This window comes from Indicator indicator, chromosome 18, assembly GCF_027791375.1.
Source record: "Indicator indicator isolate 239-I01 chromosome 18, UM_Iind_1.1, whole genome shotgun sequence".
In the NCBI taxonomy this organism is placed as follows: domain Eukaryota; kingdom Metazoa; phylum Chordata; class Aves; order Piciformes; family Indicatoridae; genus Indicator; species Indicator indicator.
The window spans coordinates 6824772-6844170 of NC_072027.1; the positions used below are offsets into that span (position 1 = coordinate 6824772).

The following is a 19399-nucleotide window of genomic DNA, read 5'->3' on the forward strand; positions in this document are numbered from 1 at the left end:
GCTCTACCTTCCCACACAAGCCTGAGCACCACCACAGAAGGCTTCACTGCCACTCTATGGGCTGCAGAGAGCCTGCGGAGCTGACTCTGCACCACCCCTAGGGACTGTCACAGTTCTCTCCCACCAGCACATCAGGGAGGATGGGAAGACCAATCACCTCACCTGGGAAACACGTGGCAGGAGACCACAGCTGCAGCACAGGCAGCTCCATGGAGGTCCCAGCAAAGGCTGTTGGGCCCCTCAGGCAGTTTCCAATCACCTCTCTCTTGTCCCTGCAATGCCTCAGTTTCCCTTTAGGTGCCTTCCCTATATGGGTGTTGCTTGCAATCACACAGGAACCAAAGCCCCTTTGAATCTAGTAGCACCGTGGTCCTGGAGACCAACATAATCAGCAGCTAACAGCTATTTTGGAGGCTAGAGAAGTTTGCTGTGTTGTTTCTACCTTCGCCTTTTTAATTGCTTACATCCAGACAGAAAATAGTCATAAAAAGTAAGCCTACAAGGAATGTTCTCTACTGTGTGTCCCTGTCCCACAGCAGGAGCAGCTCCATCCAAACTCTGAAAACAAACCTCCTTGCTGCCCTTCAGCTGCTGGAAATGGGACTGATGAAGTTGTCTTTATGTTACATGGGCTGGGGAAGGCTAGCTGGCAGGAATATATTTCCCTGGCTGCCAAGGGACTTTCCAAATTAGGTATAAGTGGGCTGGAGCATCCAGGGAAGTGCAGATGCCCCATTTCTAGAGGAGTTTGAGGGTCAGCTCAAAGGACTTTTGCCCACCGCAACTCTGAGTTGGTGCTTTCTTTGCAGGTTGTCCTTGAGAGGCAGCAAAGCTCTGCCCCTGCTGAAGCACCGCTGGCCACCATCACCACCAAGCACACAAGGCACATGAGACCTCACAGGACCTGGCCCCACAGCTGCTCAGAGGAAAGGAGAAGGCAGGAGAGAAGAAGAGTAGTTGAGACCCACTAGAAGCTGCCACAGAGGATTGGCTGCAGAACCAAGCTACGAGACGGGGCCAACAGGCACAAGCAGGTCACATCTTTCCCTAGACCATGTCAGTCCTACTGTACAAGCCTGAACACGTGAAGTGACTGCAACGTTCTCCAAGGTCATTGCAGGCCCAAGGTTGCTTTGGAAAGGGCTCTAGGGCTGCCTAGTAGAGGCTCACTCCAAGCAGCTTTGGAGCTGGTGAGAGCAGGACTGCTCCATTTATGCAACTGCACTATGGATGCATGTTACAATCATACAAGCTCTCAGAAAAGGATCGACTTCCCCTTGCAGTTGTTGGTTGGAGCCTGCCTCACCATCCTCATCGTGATCACTCTCTGTGGTAACATCATGGTCTGCCTGGCAGTCACCCTTGACCGCCGGCTCCGCAGTTTGACAAACTGCATCATTGTCTCCTTGGCCGTCACTGACTTGCTGCTGGGCCTCCTGGTGCTGCCATTCTCTGCCTTCTATGAACTGACCAAAGAGTGGCCCTTCGGCAGCACTCTGTGCAACGTCTATATGAGCCTGGACGTCATGCTGTGCACGGCTTCCATCCTCAACCTCTTCATGATCAGCCTGGACCGCTACTTTGCTGTCACCACCCCACTCCGCTACAGTCAGGTGGTCACTCCTCCCCGGGTCACTGTGGGTTTGGTTGTTATTTGGGCTGTTTCACTGATGGTCTCCTTCCTACCCATCCACCTGGGCTGGAACACCAATGGGACAGCAGTCCAAAACACAGTCCCCAGCTGCAACAAGGAGTGCACGCTGGAGGTGAACCCTGTGTATGGGCTAGTGGATGCCTTGCTCACCTTCTACATTCCTTTGGTCATCATGTGCATCACCTACTATCGGATACTCAAGATAGCAAGGGAGCAAGCCAAGAGAATAAACCACACATGGTGCTGCAGCAGCAACAGCCCCATGCCACCCATGGTGAAAGAGCACAAAGCCACCATAACGCTGGCAGTGGTGCTGGGAGCATTCATTGTGTGCTGGTTCCCCTATTTCACAGTGTTTACCTACCGGGGGATGTGGGGGGACAGCAGGGTGAAAGGCACACCCATGTCTATTGTCCTCTGGCTGGGCTACGCCAACTCAGCCCTGAACCCCATCCTCTACGGGACACTCAACAGGGATTTTCGGGTGGCATACCAACACTTATTGCACTGCTGGAGGATTGGGAGCCCCAGGGGCTCCTGCCTGCCTCCCTTCCAGAAGGCCCAGTCCAGGGGCAGGACTTGCAGGCAGGGCCAGGGCAGGCAGGAGGGTAAACCCCTGAAACTGGAGATGAGGAACGGGAAGGGAATCTTGCTGACTGATGGAGCCCTCAAGAGGTAAGAGCCTTCTTACTCGTGGAGCTTTGATGGTGGGTCCATCCTCAGACTGGTGGGTCTGTCCTCAGACAGGAAGGCAGAGGTAGGGACCCCACCCTGTTTAGGAACTGATAAGCAGTTGGGAGATGCCCTGCCAGGAGACCCTTGCCCAGGCAACTCTTGCTCTTTGCAGCTGTTCACACTCATCACCACCAGCATGTCTGGTGCTCCATGCTGGCAGCGTGGGTCCAGCTACTCCAGCTTCACACAGCTGTTCACCCCTGCAACCACCACCCGTTTGGAGGGAGCACAAAATGTGCCTGGCCTCACTGGGTAATGGCAACAGTTTTGCCATCAGGATTTGCTGTACAGAACAGGGTGCAGCCATTAGCTGTATCTGCTCCCAAACACCCACTCTCCCGTGGTGGGTGGTCAGCAAAGCCTGGGCACATAGCAGAACTGCAGGGGACTCAGGAAAGGTGACTGCCCATCCCAAGGGAGGACAACAGGGTGTTAGCCCTGGGGCACAGAGTCAAGGCACCTGCAGTCAGGCTGCAAGTCCCTCCAGGAGCAAGATCTGTGTCCCCAGCTCCCAGCAGAGCAGCTCTTCAGTTTCCCTTCCCTTTGAGCCACACACCCTCAGCATTTTGGCTGTCACTTTGCATCAGCAGTACATCAGCCAAGAACAAGTTCCTTTCCCATCTCTGGAAAGGAGCAAGAATAGCCAAAATTAGGTTGGCAAATGTTTTCAGAAATACATATACCCATGTAAAGTTAGTGCCAAAAATTCCCCTGGCATCACCCCAAGCATACCACAGGCATCAGGCCCCTCTGAGGGGTGCTATGAGAGAACAGAAGAGGTGCAAAGCAGGTGAGCTTTGTGCCAGCCTGTGGCACCAGTGCCCTCTCTGGGCATCCACATCCACACAGGACTGGGCCATTTTGCCTCACCCAGAGACATTCATCCACCAGAGCAAAGAAAACAGAGAAGCACACTGGCTGCCACAGTGCAAATTGCTGCTCCCAAGACTTATCCTTCTAGACAGTGCCCCTGATAAGCAGCTCAGAAACTTTCCATCCATAGATAAAAGAGTCCTTTGATTCCCTGTTCCCAGCATGCCAGCAAAGCTGCACTTGTGCTCTCCTGTGGCACGTGCCTGATCCCGTCCCAGAAACACAGTCTCAAGCCACCCAAAGGAGAACACAGGGAGGTGAACCAAAGGACAGAGCTATCCCAAAGGCTAAGATGTGTCTTTACCTGAGGCAGAGAAAGCTTGGGGCAGGGGACTCTGCCCCATGGGATATAGAGAGGTGGATGAGTGTGAACAGATAGAAGAACACAGCTCTTGGTGCAGCACTTTCAGTTATCTGGGGAGCTAATAAAGAGTGCAGAGCTATAGCATTTGGTAAACTTAGTTGCAGGTTGTATTTAAAAACATATGGGGAGCAGGTGCCTGGAGTGGTAGAGATGCTTCTGCAAACATACAGAGACAAAGAGTGAGCTCTGCTGTTTACTCACACAGAAGTGCAGCTCCTGGGCAAACCGGGAATCTGCAGCCAGACAGAGAGAGCTGGCAATGGGGAACAGGCCATCAAGACTTCCCTATGCAGCTGAGGAGAAAAGAAGAAAAATGTCAACCGCTTCTCGAAGTGATGCCTTACCACAAAGGAAGAATAATAACAGAGGGAAAGAAAAGAGGAAGAAAAATGGATTTATGTTTCCCAGGCAGAGGTCAGGGTCACTGACTCCCCAGCTTTCCCCCTCATGGCTTTTGCACATGGACAAGGTCCTTCCTCGGTTTTCCAGACAGCCTGATCCTGCTACAGGAGTTGTATCCAAAGCTCACACTGAGGTCAGCAGCAGCCAGGGGACCTCCATCCCCAGACTCTCAGCATGCAGCTGCCCAGTGTCAGAAGGTCTTGGCAAAAACTCCAGTGCAGGGAGCTGGTGCATGGCTCCAGATTGTCCTCACCCCTTCAGGGTGAAGCTCCCCCACCACTAAAATCAATCCCAGGGAGTCTTCCAGCTAGATTTGCTCCCAATGGTGAGTGAGGTTGGAGGAAAGAGGCTGACCAGCAGCCAGTGCCCCAACAGTGCAGGTACACAAGACACAGAATGCATGAGGAAGTGAGAGAGGAAGAGAGAAGGGACATTTCTTGACCTTCCTAATTCTGGAGGTCGTCTTCCCATCCTACACAACACCAATGCTGCAGTTTCTGCTCACAATCAGACGAGAGTTCCTCGAGCAGTTACTGCTTTTATTATTCCTCTTCTAAGCCTGCTCACTTGCACAAAAATGATGCATCAAGGATAGAATCATAGAATCAGTCAGGGTTGGAAGGGACCACAAGGATCATCTAGTTCCAACCTCCCTGCCATGGGCAGGGACACCTCACACTAGATCAGGCTGGTCAGATCACATGGTGCCCCTTCCAACCCTTTTTTTTCCACAGGTATGTAGGCATCTGCTGTTGGCAGATGGCCTGGATCAGCTAATACCACATGAGACAGGTGAGCACAGGACTTACCTGGACACCAAAAGCCTGGCAGCCAATTTCACCCCCAGCATGAAGCAAACTGGTTCCTCTCTCCCTTCCCTCCAAAATCTTCCCAGTGGTCTGCTGCAGCTGTGTTAACAGAAAGACCTACATGAATCATTCCAAAACTCCTAACCCCTCAAACAAGAATGGCCAGAGCTCAAAAGAGCTTTGCTCAGAGCAGCTCCATGGGATCATTCAGGGTAGATAAGGATAAAGGGTAATTGGCAGTGTTTTGAACTGCTGACCTTAATAACAATGTTCCTTCCTGTTATGAGGCACAGAGGGAAGACCAGCAAAGAAGAGTGGGAGTACTGGAAAACTGCAGCTGGTCTTAGGGGTGTCAGGAGCAGGGATTGGGAGTCAGAGTAATCACTGTTTTTAGAAATCAAAATGCTGTGTGAGCACTGCAGCCATTAAAGGGCTGGAGGCATTTCCATAGGTGAGGAGCAGGTAGGGTAGAGAGTGAAAGGCCAAGCAGAGATGCAAGAGAACACAGCTGCTTCACATCAGCCACAGGCAAGGCAGATCACCCAAAGCCAGGGGCATGGCTGTAAGTTGTCCCTGAGGTCCAGAGGGATTAAAAGCCCAAAAGGAGCATTCAGCACTAATGGGATGCTACCAGGCAGAAAACACCAGTGCTGAGCGAGGGGCTTTGGATCACCCTCTTGTGCACATCAGCTGTGCTGGGGCAGCTTGGGACAGGACTGGGGCCACAATGTATGGGCAGAGAGAGGCCAGTTCCCATAGGAAAGGATCACTGTCCCTGTCACAGTGTGCCTGTCCCAGCATGCCTGCCACAACTGCTGGCCCCTAGAGGGGCAGGCACCAGGCAGGTACTACCTGGTGCTCCACAGAGCGAAGCCAGGCTTGACCAGGCTGGCATGGATGAATCTTTTTTTCTCTTTCTGTCTCCATATGAAATTTAACCCTTTCCAGCACTGGAGCTTTCCCATGAGTCTCAGCCAGCCTGCTGCCCTAAGGTCTTCGTCTCCCAGCCTTCAACTCCTGGCTGCCCTCTTCCAAAGTCCTGTGAGGTTGAAAGGGCAACAAGTTTCCTCAGGGAGAAACTCAACAGCAGAGGCAAGGGCTGCAGGGTGAGTATTTGGCTGGGGTTGCTGGGTGCAAACAAGAGGAGGGAGCAGCTCTCCCTGCTCTGGTGTCTGCTGCATTTTCCCTGTTCCAGCCATCCCATCACCTTGGTACAGAGGGTGATACCATCAGAGGTATGTCCTCACTCCTCCCTCCAGCACCATTTGCTCTCCAAACCCAGCCCCAAGCCCAGGGGAGGTGCACAGCGCTGTGCCCCCATGCAGCTGCCCTGGAGGTGTGGGGTTACACAGCCACCCTGAGATGCCCTGGAAGATGCCTGCACCCTGCCTGTCCCTCCATAAACTGCAGAGACAGCTGTGTTCACACCGTGGATTTGCAGCATGCTTCATTTTCATGCAAGCCTGCATCAGCTCCACATAAATTGCCAGCAGCTGGCAGGGTTCCCAGGGTGAGGGGCATTGCTGCTCTCTCCCAGCAGTGCTGGGCTAGAGGACATGGCTGACACGCATGGGGATGCCTCTCAGCTCCAGAGAGCCATTTTGTGCAGCCCTTCTCAGGAACAGCTAGGCAGGTCACCCTGACCTCCACATGTTCCTTCTCCAGTGCTGCATGCTGATAACCCAGGCTCTCCTATATTGACTGTACCCTGAGGGGGAAAATACAGTCACCCACATGCTGGAAGCTAGGTACACTTGTCCCTGCTGCACACTGAGCACTGCTAACCTTAGCCAAGGTCGTGGCGATGGTGAGACCCAGTGCTGCCTGCCCATATATGCAGCTGGGGCTGCTCCAGGAGAGCACAACCTTCCCACACACACACACACACACACTGGGGCACAGCATCAGCTTGCACTTCTTGAAGAGACTCCCCAGGAATCTCCCTGGAAATGCCATTGCCCATCAGCAGAACAGCTAAAGGCATGGAGAAGGCGATAGGAACAGTACAGGGCAGTTGAGATCCCCATGACCACACCAGAGCCTCTGGGTTGTGACTCCTTCAGTGACATACCATGGCATAAGCATCACTCAGAGGAGAGTTCACAGTACAGAGACTGCTCCCTGGGATGGCATCACCACAGCCACCAGCACTGCCCCATGGAAGGGAGTAGCAAGAAATGCCAAGGCTGCAGAGTACAACCTCCCAGGCAGCCATGGTGCTCACCCAGCAGCAGTGCAGACACAAGGCTGGGTCATCTCTGCTGCTGTCATTGCCTGACAGCAGGGGTGGAGGGGATGCCAGTTCCAGCTCTTCTGCTTCATGCTTCCCCTCTGTGCTGCCCGTATGTTCTGAAACACATTTGGTTTCCATGAGGCAAAGGCAAAATAGCAGCCATCCCGTGAGAGGCTGCTAATCTAATCAGCAAAATAAAGCAAATTCAGTCTGGCAGAGAGGTTTGCAGGCAATCTGAGGTCCTGCTGTGGCCACAGATATCCTCTCTATGTGATGGGGGTGGGAACAGGAAATGTCACCTTATGCAGGGCACCCACCTGAAAGTGTCCCCAGACCACATGCAGTGGCAGGGAGAGGGTCCATGGGAGAAGGATCACCCAGGAGCAGCACACCACTGACCCCAGAACAAGTAACCTATCAAGTTATTTGCAGAGGCGATAACCCCACTGCTGTTGGCTGGCCCAAGCAAATGGGAAGAGCAAGCAAAGAAAGCCACAAACCCAAGTAATAGTACTCAGAGGGATGTCAGATGATGGGTCCTGGAGTGACATGAGCCTGCTCAGCTTTGCCCAAATGTCAGCACTCAGCATACAGTCCTGCGCTGCTGAAAGCATTCTCACAGCATCACACCGTGATCCTGCCCAGGCACAGCAGGTGCTTAATGCAGCATCCTTTGTGTGGCAGAGTAGGAAAGGAGGGGGAAAGGATCCACCTGCACCCTGCAAAGCCATTGAAAGCCCTTTGTCTTCCCCTGCAGGATCCTTGCTCTGGTACAAGGCATTTGCTCCATCCCCAAACACTGCTGGAGAGCCTTCACCTGCCCAGGTTTCCTCCCAGGAGGGTGATGTGTTTGAAGAGCTCTCAAGAAGCTGCAAAAGAGTCTCTGCCCTGCACCATCAGGGCCATGACACCTCCAGCATCAAGCCCCACACCAGCAGGGAGTGGTGCCTGAGGAGCTGGGTCAGGAGGCAGTACATGACCCTGGCAGGACCAGGACGGAGTTGCCCTCCCCAGGCCCAGGGCAGTGAGTCAAGTTGAGAGGGCACAGGGTGGGGGAAAAGGGGCTGTGGTCAAGGTCTTGGTGCCAGACAGACCAGGCTAGGAGGGAGAAGGGGAAAACAAACACTGCCCTCTCTGGTCCCCTGTCCAAGGGACAATCCACTAGTCAGAGGGGGCAGGGGTCCTGGCAGAAGAGGGATAATGTGGCAGGAAAGCCAGGCATAGCAGGTGTCAGCAGCCCTGATTACCAGGTGTCCAAGCACAGAACTCTTAGCTCTGCAGCATCCATACTGGGGCAAGACTGCCCTCCACTCTGGGGAGCCTTTGGCATCATCAAGGCTGTCCCTGCTCTCTGTGTCTGGTTCTCATGCACAGTCCTAGCCCTACTGCAAGAAGGAGATAGGCCTTGGAGCCTGCTGAGCCATGGGCAGACGCTAAGCTTAGGTTTTTCCTCATGCTTTGTCCTCAGCTCAACACTAAGACTGCCAAAGCACAATTTTTCTGCACTGAGCCTGTGCTGATGTCATCAAAGGTATAAAAATCTATTTTAACACAGAGGGGAAATGAAATGGTTGATTTACCTGAGCATGTTCTTTCCCACTCTACCCTGCTGTCCCATCTCCATCCTTCTGCTGGGAGACAGAGCCTGGACACACAGAGGACAAACCCCCAGGACACAGGCTGCATCCACCCTGGGCAATGCTGGTACCAGAGAGCACCTTGCCCTATAGGACCAAATAGACAATCCCCAACCCCCTAGTCCCTGAGGTGGTGGGAAGAAAGGGGCAGCTGGCAGTGAAGAACAAACAAGCATCCTTCGCTGTGGAATGGAAATTTCCATCCTGGAATAAGCTAGACCCTCATCACCCCCATGCTTGTTCTGCACCCCACAGTGTCCCCAGGGCGCAGCAGGGATGGGCAAGCCTCTGTTTCCAGGATGCCCCTGGGAAAGGAGGGTGCTGAGTCCCCAGCCCTGCCAGTTTGGTGTATGCCAGTCTCTGCCCTGGGTAGGAACTGGGCAAGGGCAGGGCTTGGGGGCCCCTGCTCTGGGCTTCGGGGGTTCTCCCGGCGGGTGAGGGCGCCTGGAAGGTGGCTCCCAGCACGGGGCCAAGGCGGGGGGTCTGATACCGACTGGGTGAGTGACGAGCCCCGGGGGAGCAGGGGACACTGGGATCCACGATGCTGCCACCCTGCCGGCTCCGCGAATCCCGTCCGGTGGGGCAGGAGTGGGGGCGGCGCAGCGGCAGAGCAGGCTCGGAGCTCCCCCTGCTTGCTGCCGGGGACAGCCCGACCCCCTGCCTCCCCGGCCACGCCACGGAGCTTCACACCCACGGCCGCACCGCACTGGGTGCCCCGAAACCCTCACCGTAGCTCGGGCAGCGCTCCCCTGCAGCCCGGCACCATGGAGTCTGCTTCGTTCCCCAGCTCCCTCATTCCCAGAGCAACCGCAGCGTCTTGTTTCCACTTGCACTCCTGCTAATTAGCGGCTGCAAAGCCATTTGCTGGCTTCCAGAGAGCAGGGAGGGCCTGGGTTGTGGGCTGCAGCCCCAGCTGCCCACAGCACCCAGCCCAGGCAGCACTGAGTCCTACCAAAGCATCAGTGGACAGGAGAAACCTGCACAGAAGGACGATGCTCTGGCCAGCATTGTGTCCCACCCAACCCTGGTCCTCCCTCATATGGCCAGGGGACAGCAAGATAGGAGACCCCTGAGGTGAACTCCCCACAGCAGAAAGAAATTACCTCATCAGCACCTTCCTGTGCAAAAAGGCAGGAACCGGGTCCCAGCAGCAAAGCACACAGAGGATTCATGTTCTCCAAACCATCCAGGCAGGAGCAGGCCTTGAATCTCCTGTAGCATCCTCACACCAGCTCGGGGAGGAAGAACTGGCAAACACACACCCAAACCTCTGCCACCTATGATAACAATTAGAGACTTACCTAATTGCAAAAATAATTGCAATTGAAGTGTTTAATTACCACACTAAGCAGAAAGAGCTGCTTCCGACTGTTCCAGTAGCACTCCTGATCCATCAAACAAGGTTTGGGGCTTGTTTGGGTGTCAGGGGTTTTTTGATTATTAGATTGCAGCCCCGAGGGATCAAAGATTTGCTAATTAGGGTCTTGGAGAACAGCTACCGATTCACAAACACTTGCTTTTAATTTCAATGCTAAGGAGGCTGGAAAAGGGAGAAATCCAAAATGCAGAACATCTGTGGTGGTGCTGCCTGCAGCAATGCTGCCCCTGAGCTCCTCGTTGGGCTGGTAGGGGTCTGACACCACTCGGTGCATGGACCAGTCTGGAGGCCACAGCAATGAGTTGACTCGGTGTGAGTACAGGCAGAGTGAAGCTGCTGCTCCAGGTCACTGCTGCAGCAGCCACCATACAAGCTAATCCCAACATCAATCATCCCTCTGATCCCCCCCAGGGACCACTGACCAGGTTTCTCAGTGATGGGCAAATCCTAGTCCTGGGGCAGCCCTGGGAGCGCAACAGCAGGAACTTCTCCAGCTGATGTTTGGTTTTGTTTTCCTGTAAACTGACAACAGAAGAGAATTTAATTCTCTCTCCATGCAGCAGTTCTGGGAGGAAAGGGAAGCCGCTTAGGAAGCTCCTAACCAATGTCTGTTTTCTTAGATAGGAAATACCTTCCTGCTAGTGTTGGAAGCACAGACAGGGACAGCTGCCAAGTGAACAGGGACATCCCCATCCCCCTGTCCTTGTTGGAGACATGGAAGCTTACAATGCCCTGATATGTGGGACCCCACCATCACCCTGCCCCACTAGCCATCCCAGGGACCTGCAGTGCCTGGCTGGGCTTCTCCCACCAAACCACTTCTCCCACCCTTGCTGCATCAGGGTCCAAAAATATGCAGAGAGGGGCTGCAGGGAAGGGAGCATGGGAGGCAGGAGCAGCTACAGGGCATCCAGGCATCCCCTCCCGGAGGAGCATAGCTGAAAGCAGTGGCTGCCATGGACTGGAGGCGAAGGAGCATTTTATTTCCTTTAGATAAAAGGAAAACATCAGTAGAATGAGAAGAAAGTGTGTTGATTTTTTTCCAGGCTGTCATGTGATTAAACACAAGGGAGACAGAAAGGTAGTGAACAGCCCCAAGCAGTCATAAAATGAGAAACTTTGTGTTAGAAATCTCAAGATTTGATTTTCTGCAATAAAATGTATTTTGGGTTCATTCACCCAACAGCTTTGGCTGGGGATTCCAGAGTTTTGGAAAGGTTTTGGGGTCCATTGCCTCCCCACAGATCTAAAAATTACATTTCCATGCCAAATCATATTGAAACCAAGAGCAAGCCCTCCCTTCAAGGAGATGAGCATGGGCATGGCCTTACACAGTGCTGAGGTGCCCTCCTGGCCTGACTCAAGCCCTCCTTGCTCAGTGGTTCTCTACCACCTGTGACTGCCAAGCTGGAGGGCCAGGATGACGCTGGAATGACTGTGGGGCCAGGAGCACGGCAGTGGGACTGGAGAGAGGACAAAGCCACTAGAGGGCACAAGTATGACAGAAACATGCCCCCATATCAAGGGACCTCTGGCTCCCCACCAGGGCAGCAGTCCTAGATCCCCAAAGCCCCCCATCACACCCCTTCTCCAAAAAGTCACTGAAGTCCTGCTGGCCCCAGGGCTTCAGTATTCCCCAGGCAGGGGGTGGCACTTCTGCACCTGGAGCTGCCTGTGCTGCATAACAGAGACATGTTTGTCTCTGTTCAGCCTTGGACACCCCAGAATCTGGCCCTTCTGGGAAAGCATCATCCCAGACAGCCCAAGACCCACAGCCTAGACTGGCGGCAGCACTCCCAGGTTTCTGCCCTCCAGACCCCACACACCACCCAGCACCTTCTCACACCCAGCAAGCAGGCTAAAGGGGACCCCCAGACCCTCTCCCCCTGCAGCAACTCACCTTCTCCTAGTGTCCTGAGATTCCAGTGTAGGGCTGGTCATGGAGAGTCAGGTGCCCCTGATCAGGCAGTGAGATACAAGTCTTGCAAGGAAGCCATCTGGCCATTGCCAAGAGCCTTATCCAACATCCTTTTGTCCTTTTCTTCTCCTTACTTCCCCAGAGTGTCCTTCAAGCAGGCGCTTCTCTCCCCGTGCCTGCAGCCAGCACTGCTTTCATTAAGGCTCCACCACCAAACCAAACACCATTTGTCAGGGAGATGGATGCCAGAGGCAGTTCTGCTACAGCAGATGCCCCCCTTCCCCCCCTCTCAACAAACAAACGTTGCAACATCCACCTCCCCAGTGTGCCTCACACCCACACACACACCCCCATGTGCATGCTGCCTGTATGGGTTTGCTGTCCCTGATGCAGGATGGAGTGCTGGGTCACAGGCCACCATCTCCCAGGCTATATTCCTAGTCCCAGCCCATGAGTGGGTATCTGAGCTGCTCTCAGCACCAGGGCTGCCCTATTGCAGCCCAGCACCCACCCAGGCAGGGCTGGCAGGGTGCTGCTGCCCTGGTGGTGTTTGCACAGCTGCTGCAGCCACACACTCCCTGCTGATCCTCTCTCCCTGCTTGCAGCTCCCATTCCAGCGACAGCAACAGATCTCCTCCCTGACAGCAGGAAGCCAGAGCTGCTGGAGGCAGAGGCAGCAGCGTCCTCTGACCCCAGGCACACAGGGACTGATGCTGATTAAATGCAGCGCCAGAGCTGATAATTAATTTCTCAGAGGATAAATTACTCAGGAAAGCTCCAGAGTGGATTTTCTTCCTGCTGCACACCCATTGCATCTACTTGGGCTTGAAAAAAAAAATAACAGCAAAGGGAGAGTAAAGAGCACCTCTTGATGAACACTTAGAGCAGCTGTGTCCTGCCTGGGCTAAGGGTGCCTGCCAGGGCTGGGGTCTCTGCTGGGAGCTGTTCCCTGGGGCCATGCCAATGCAGGCAGGGTGAGAGGATGTGCTGGCACTGCCCATGTCCCACCAGTTAGGACACCCTTAGCACTAGCTATGGATTTTGACCAAACCTTTTCCATCACCTCTTCATGGCTCTGATTCAGTTCACATCATGGGGGTCCCAGGCTCCTCAGGGGACCTGCCTGGTGAATCACAGGGATCTGTGAAGAGGGCATCCACCTGCTCTCTTTCGGGGCACTGCCAATCATTCATGGGATGGGTGATGGATGCAGCTGTCCCCATCTCAGGGCTGTGGGGCTGGCAGCTCATCCCATTTCCTTCAGCAGCACACACCATCTCACTATATCAGTGCTTCCTCTAGGAACTGGCATGAGGCCATGCTGGATGCAAATTCGGAGTGAGAAGCCCCTGCAGACAGCACTATTACGCAGGGCTATCCATTCCTTTTGCTTAATAGAAAGCATTTTTCTGTTTCATTTCCCTTGCCCTTGGAGCTGAAACTGCTTTTCTGCAGCAAAACACATCAAGCCAGAGAAATCCTTCTCCCTTTCCATCTCACAAACTCCCCTCCCTCTTCCACCAGCAGAAATGCCCACCCCACAGGCCACTCTTTAACAGGGTATGTTGTATGGCCAGAGGGACAAATGGTCCCCATCCTGCATCCCTGCTGCTGGTGCCATGTCCCCAGGCTATGCCGACTCTGGGCTGCATTTAAGTCATTCATCCTCATTCCCCAGGATGAGATGTGCAGCCATCCTGTTCTTCAGGGCATCCCATAACTTTCCAAGCATGTTAGCGAGGCCAGAAGCCCTTTCCCCAGGCAGGAGCTGGGTGCCAGCAGCCATGAGCAGGATGATAGGACTGATGTGGGTATGGCAGGAGGGTGCAGGGGGACACCTTGGGGACAACAGGGACAGAGGTACCGAGGGGACTGCAGGATTTTATTCGTTCCATGTGCAGGTCTTGTGGATATTTGCAAACACCAAGGAAGGCAAAGCGTGCCCTCGGCTCACCTCCCGCTTGCCTCCCCAACGGCACTTCACTCACTTGGCCTGCTTCAAGGTTGAGCTAAGTCCACCGTTCATTATCGGGTAGTTAAGCTCCTAATTAAAGGGCTGGTTTACCCGCCAAGCCTTGTCAGCATCTCTCGGTCCCTCCGGCAGCAGGGTCCCAGGAGCACTCCCCTTCCTGGCATGGCTCCGAGGCGTTTCTTCCACCTCCTCTGCACTCTCTCCCTGCCAGCCTGGCTCCGGGGCACCATGACCCAGCCTGGAAGCGGGAGCCTGCTCCGAAAAGGTGCCTGGGGCACAAGCAAGGCTGACACATGTTTGAGCTCAGTGTGATACTCAGAGAATCAGGGACAAACAGGGTGAGACATTCCCACTGTGAGTGATGCCTGAGTCTAAAATCTCCAACACTAGAAAACAGCCCGTCTTATAAGCCTTTTTAAAAAATCAATATTCAAGATATTCCTGACTAAAGAAAAACTCTCAGCAATCTTCACTGAAGGTAAGTCCCTGCTGCCCCCTCCTCCCCTCTTTGGCACCGAGCAGGGAAGCAGGCAGCAGTGCTGTGCTCTGACCCTGCTCTGACTGGACCATAGGACACAACACGGAGACCCTGCTCCAGGCTCCCACCAGCCTCCAAACCACAGAGAACCACAGCAAACCAGCCGTGATAAGCTGCTGTCCTCAGCAAGATGGCAGGATTTGCCCTGCAGTGCTCCGACTTCTGTGCATTCATCACATGTCTGTTCCCCTTAAAGAAAGAGTTTTCCTCCCTCTGGAACAGAGCAGCTGTCCTGCTCCCAGTGGGGTTAGGAACATTGGAGGTTGGTGCCAAGCAGTCCCCATCCCACAGCTGGGACGAGGTGGCTGGGTGGGAGGTGAGAGGCAAGTTTGGCTAATCCAAGTGGGAGCTAATTGTGTTTCATTGAGGTTTTTATCTCTGCAACTGGCAACATGCTCCTCCAGGAGATTTAGTGGGAAGTTGTCTGGTCCCTGCCAAGAAGGCTGGTTTTTTTTTTAGAGAAACCACATTATGCATCAAAGTTAAAATTCAAATCCCTTTTCCTCCCTTCTGAGAATGTACGTAGTAGGCTCCCCATACTCCTCAGTGCATCATGGTTTGCAGGAAGCCCCCAGCTGCTGCAGGAGCCTGGGACCAGCTCAAAGAATCAGCTGAACTTTTCCTGCTTTATGATTTTTTCCCCCTTTTCTTAAATTGATGCTGGGAGAGTTGGGGGCTGGGGGCAAGCAGGACATCTGCAGGCAGGGAAGAAGCCAGTACCCATGCCTGGATTCAGGGCTGGTGAACCCCTCCCCAGCCCTCTCAGATTTTCTCCCCCCGGGGCTGCTCCTCTCCATCTCAGTACTGCTGCAGTTTACACACCCCCTGCCCACCCCACCCCCTATTGCCTAAACAAGCTGCAGCCTGGTTGGGGTTGGCAGCAAATTGTGTGATTTTTCCTAAAGATGCTCTGGTTCTCCTCCCTTCAGGGAAGTTTAGCAGGTTGCAAGCACAGCCATGCCAGGAGGTGAATCAGCCCAGCCGGGAGCCTGCACGCCCAGGCAGAGACAGCAAGGGAGGAGGGAACAAAAGAGGGGCACCTACAGAAGTGGGGAGGGGGCAACACAGAACACCAACCTTCTCTCAGCCAAACCCTTTAGAACTGCAGCCCAGCTGGTTTGCTCTAGGCAGGCTCAGGCCTTCTTCTTCCCCTCAGCAACAACCCATCTCAATGCGCGAGGACAGGCCCAGCATCTGCAGTCACTGGAAAATCACACTCCATTTCCAAAAGGGAAAGCAAAGTGTAAATCTCTCTCCCAGGCACACATTTGTTCCTTTGCAGCAAGAAAAGTGGTGAAAGCTTTAATTTCCAAGCTGGGAGGGAGAGACAATGATACATCAGCAGCACCCCAGGCACAGAGGAAGAGAACATCAATTCTGGGATTACACCAGTGGCCACCGAGACTTCTCCCTCCCTGGCTGTAACCCAAAAATGCTGCAGGTTTCCCTGCTGGCTCCACAGCTCTTACCTCTCCACTGTATTTGGGGAGAAATTCAGGCACTTTCATGGTGATGAGGATTGTTATTGCACAAGGGTTTGGCCAGAAGTGCTGGGCTTGGGGAGGAGGCAGTGAAATTCCCACCCTCCACCCCCCACCCCCCCATCAGGATTTCACATTCAGAGTGGGTCAGCTGCAGAGCTCGGCTCTCCCCAGAGGTTCCCTTCATAAAAGGGAGCAAATTCCACTTATCTATTGAGGAGAGATTTGCATTTTAAATATCCCAACTCCAAATATCACCCAGTTTGATCCCCTAAGCTGAACAAATGCAACGGAGTGGGGAGGGGGCCGGGGGCGGCTCACTGATGTGGACTGCAGGGAAGAAAGGAAAAACCCAAGGTTGAAAGCATACACAAATGTTTAATCTGGGCTGAGACTGAGGATGGGAGCAAACATGTCTGTGACCTTCCCCCTCTTCCAGCCTCTGTTGGTCAGGACAGGGGGGAACAGGTATTGGAGGCTTCAACCATTAAGGATTAGGGATTTCGTGTCTGAGGTTTTGTTTACACAATAAGACTTAAGTGGTTGCTGCATGGAGTGTAGGTGGATTCTCCCCGATGCCTGCAGAGGGATTAGTGCCTATAAGGCAGCCAGAATGAGCTAAAAATTGGAGAGATCAAAGTGCAGAAAGAAGAATCCCACGTTCTTGGGGATGAGAGGGGAGAAAGAGGCCAGTGGTCAAGTTTGAGATCATTGCGACTGCTGGCCCTAGAGAGCTGAGGGAAAAGCGTGGAGCATTTCTCACCCTGCAGCTGAGGGGTGCCAGGAGGCATCTCAGGGAGCAGAGGTGTTTTCCATCCTCTCCTGGAGCTGCAAAACCTCCCAGAAGCATGTTGACCCCATGCCTTCCTGAGCTCCCCACAGTCACAGGGGAATGGGGGCTGGGCTTAGCAACATGCTCTGCAAGATGGGCACCCTGTTCCCACTGCACCTACATGTCCCCCATGACTAAGGTGACACTGCCCTATGACAGCCCATGCCACACAAAAAGGGTACACACTTGCCTGAGTCTGGGGGGGGCCACAGTGCCCAGCCTGCTCTCCCCACCTGTCTCCATTGCCCAGCCAAGCACATGAGCCTTCTCCTCTTTACCTTATTAAATCCATGAGCTGATTTGATTAAACTGGGCACCAACTCTCATCCCCGGAAGGCAACTGGGATGAATGTTTAAGACATGAAGTTTTCTTGCCCCTAGCACCTCATTATCCACTCCAGTCCCACTACACACAAAGCACTGGCTCCTACCAGCTCCCTCCCTGCCACGCACAGCACCTGCCTGCCCCCAGGGATAGGTAAATGTACCCAGGATGAGAGTGTGATACATCTGCCAGCCTTGCACTGCTGCATCTGGGCCCTAGGGAAAAAAGACCCCAGCAGGGCCAAGCATGTGGAAAATCAGCCCAGGCAAAACAGGCTCAAAGCCACCTCCCATATAGACAGATTACGAGGTGAGGGAGGCTCTGTCCGTGGCAGCCCAGGGCAGGAAGGCTCACATATCTACAAGCTGCTCCTTTTTCTCCTTGGCATCTGCAGTGACTGAGTTTGATCCATCACTCATTTTCCTGAGAGGCAGAGGCCGGGGGGGGAGGGGTGCCCAGACACATCCCTGAGCCTCTCCTGCACTCAGGCATGGGACACAAGTTTTATCCTCACCCCCTTCTCAAAGCCCACAGCCAGGCAGCTAGGAACTCCTTCCTCACAAATGAGTCTGAAACGGCTCGGAGAAGAACTAATCTCCTCCCTTTTAATGCACGGAAGCTTCTTACGCTGAATCTATACAGACACAATTAGCATTATTCATATTCCATATGCTCCGCTCCCTTGTGATGAATATTAATCTGCTCCCCGCTCCCAGGCACTGGAGATAACGGCACTGCACTGCGCTGCGGTGGCAGAGATGGTCTGAAAGAGCAGTGCTGCAGGTGCAGGCTGTGTCATTCCCAGCTTTTTAGTGGACGGGGCTGGTTTTATGGACACAAGACTGGGCTGAAGCAGGACATTCCTTCTGCTCCCACTCCCCTGAATTGGTCCTCCCCAACTGCAAAAAACCTCCCTGCAGGTTTTGGAGGTGGGTTAGGACTCAGGCAGACTGTCCTGCCTCTGCCAGCTCATGTTTTGCAGCCTTTCCGAGGCTGAAAAGTGGTCACAGGTGTTGCAGGAGGCAAGGCAGCCTCCTTGGTGCTCCCCAGAGCATGAGTGGCTCTGCCAGCAGCCCAGAGCATCCTCTCTGCAGCTGCTGGCAATGCCCCCCAGGCCAGTACAGCCAGGAAGCTGCACACCTGGGTCCCCAGCCCAGCTCCCACCTCTCTGCACAGCATCTCTCCCAGAAACAGGGCATGGGGTGGCAGTACCCATCAATGCTGCAAAAGAAACACAAGAAAGGAAGAGAGGAAACAGTGCAGCAAATGCAGCTCCTCCACTGCAGCTTATCATCCCTGCTGTTGCCCTGCAGGAGCAAGGAGGGGATTTATGGTTAGAGAAGCTTTTGCAAACCAGGGACCATCCTGCATGCAGGCAGCCCTGCACAGACTATCCCCAGCCCTGTGTCTTTCCAACCGTCTTTGCCCTTCTTTTGTGGCTCCAGGCTAGGCCAAGGGCACCATGAGCAGGGGTTGGGAGGGGGAATTGAAATGCCATACACATGGCGGGGGTGGAAAGGATACAGGCCAAGAGACACTGTGTTGCTATACATCCATTTGCATATTTAATCCACTGCTGGGGAGTACAGCTCAGGTCCCCCATCTGCTCCACATCTCGCATCATTAGCTGGCTGGTTTCCGAGGCGGCTCTGAGCAGAGGTAGGAGTTGAGAAGAGAGGGGAGAAGGGAGGCTGGTCCCAGCCCAGCACACCATCACATGTCAGCAGCCTGTGGAGTCTGGGGATCCTGCTTCTTGCCAGAGCCGGTGGGCAGAACATGGGGGGCAAGGGAGGAGTGTGGGTGGAGAGGTCCTGCTGAGCTCCAAGCTCCACATCATTCAGGGTCCCACAATCACAGGTCTCCTGTGGGCAGTGTCAAGGGCACAGGGCACTTCCTCACTTCTTGTCAGTGCTGCCCACACACTAGCTCTGCCAGGGGTATTGCCTGGGGCAGCAAAGGTCCCCATAACTAGTCCCTTTCTATGGGCAAGACAGGAAGCACCCACAACCATCAGCTCGTGCATGGCAGAGAGCTCAGCTCCACCACACAGATCCAGCTGTATCAACCATCCCCAGAGCCACTAACCTGAGGTGATGACACCAGGGTAGAGCCCCTTTAAATCCCTGTGCTCACAGACCCGGCTGGGACACCATAAACGGAAAAATAAAGCAAAGAAATTATTTTCTTCTCACTGGTAAGCCTGGAGAGCTGCCCGTTCCTCCGCAGCACACTGCCAGCCCTCCCACGC

General features: G+C 54.0%; 1 protein-coding gene across 1 annotated transcript; it reads left to right on the plus strand.

Annotated features, from left to right (window-relative positions):
- The first annotated feature begins 1226 nt into the window (after positions 1-1226).
- On the plus strand, positions 1227-5804 carry HRH2 (histamine receptor H2). Its single transcript, XM_054389237.1, has 2 exons — positions 1227-2329; positions 5786-5804. Exons 1-2 carry the CDS (start codon positions 1227-1229, stop codon positions 5802-5804), a joined length of 1122 nt encoding a protein of 373 aa, XP_054245212.1.
- The last annotated feature ends 13595 nt before the right edge of the window (positions 5805-19399 follow it).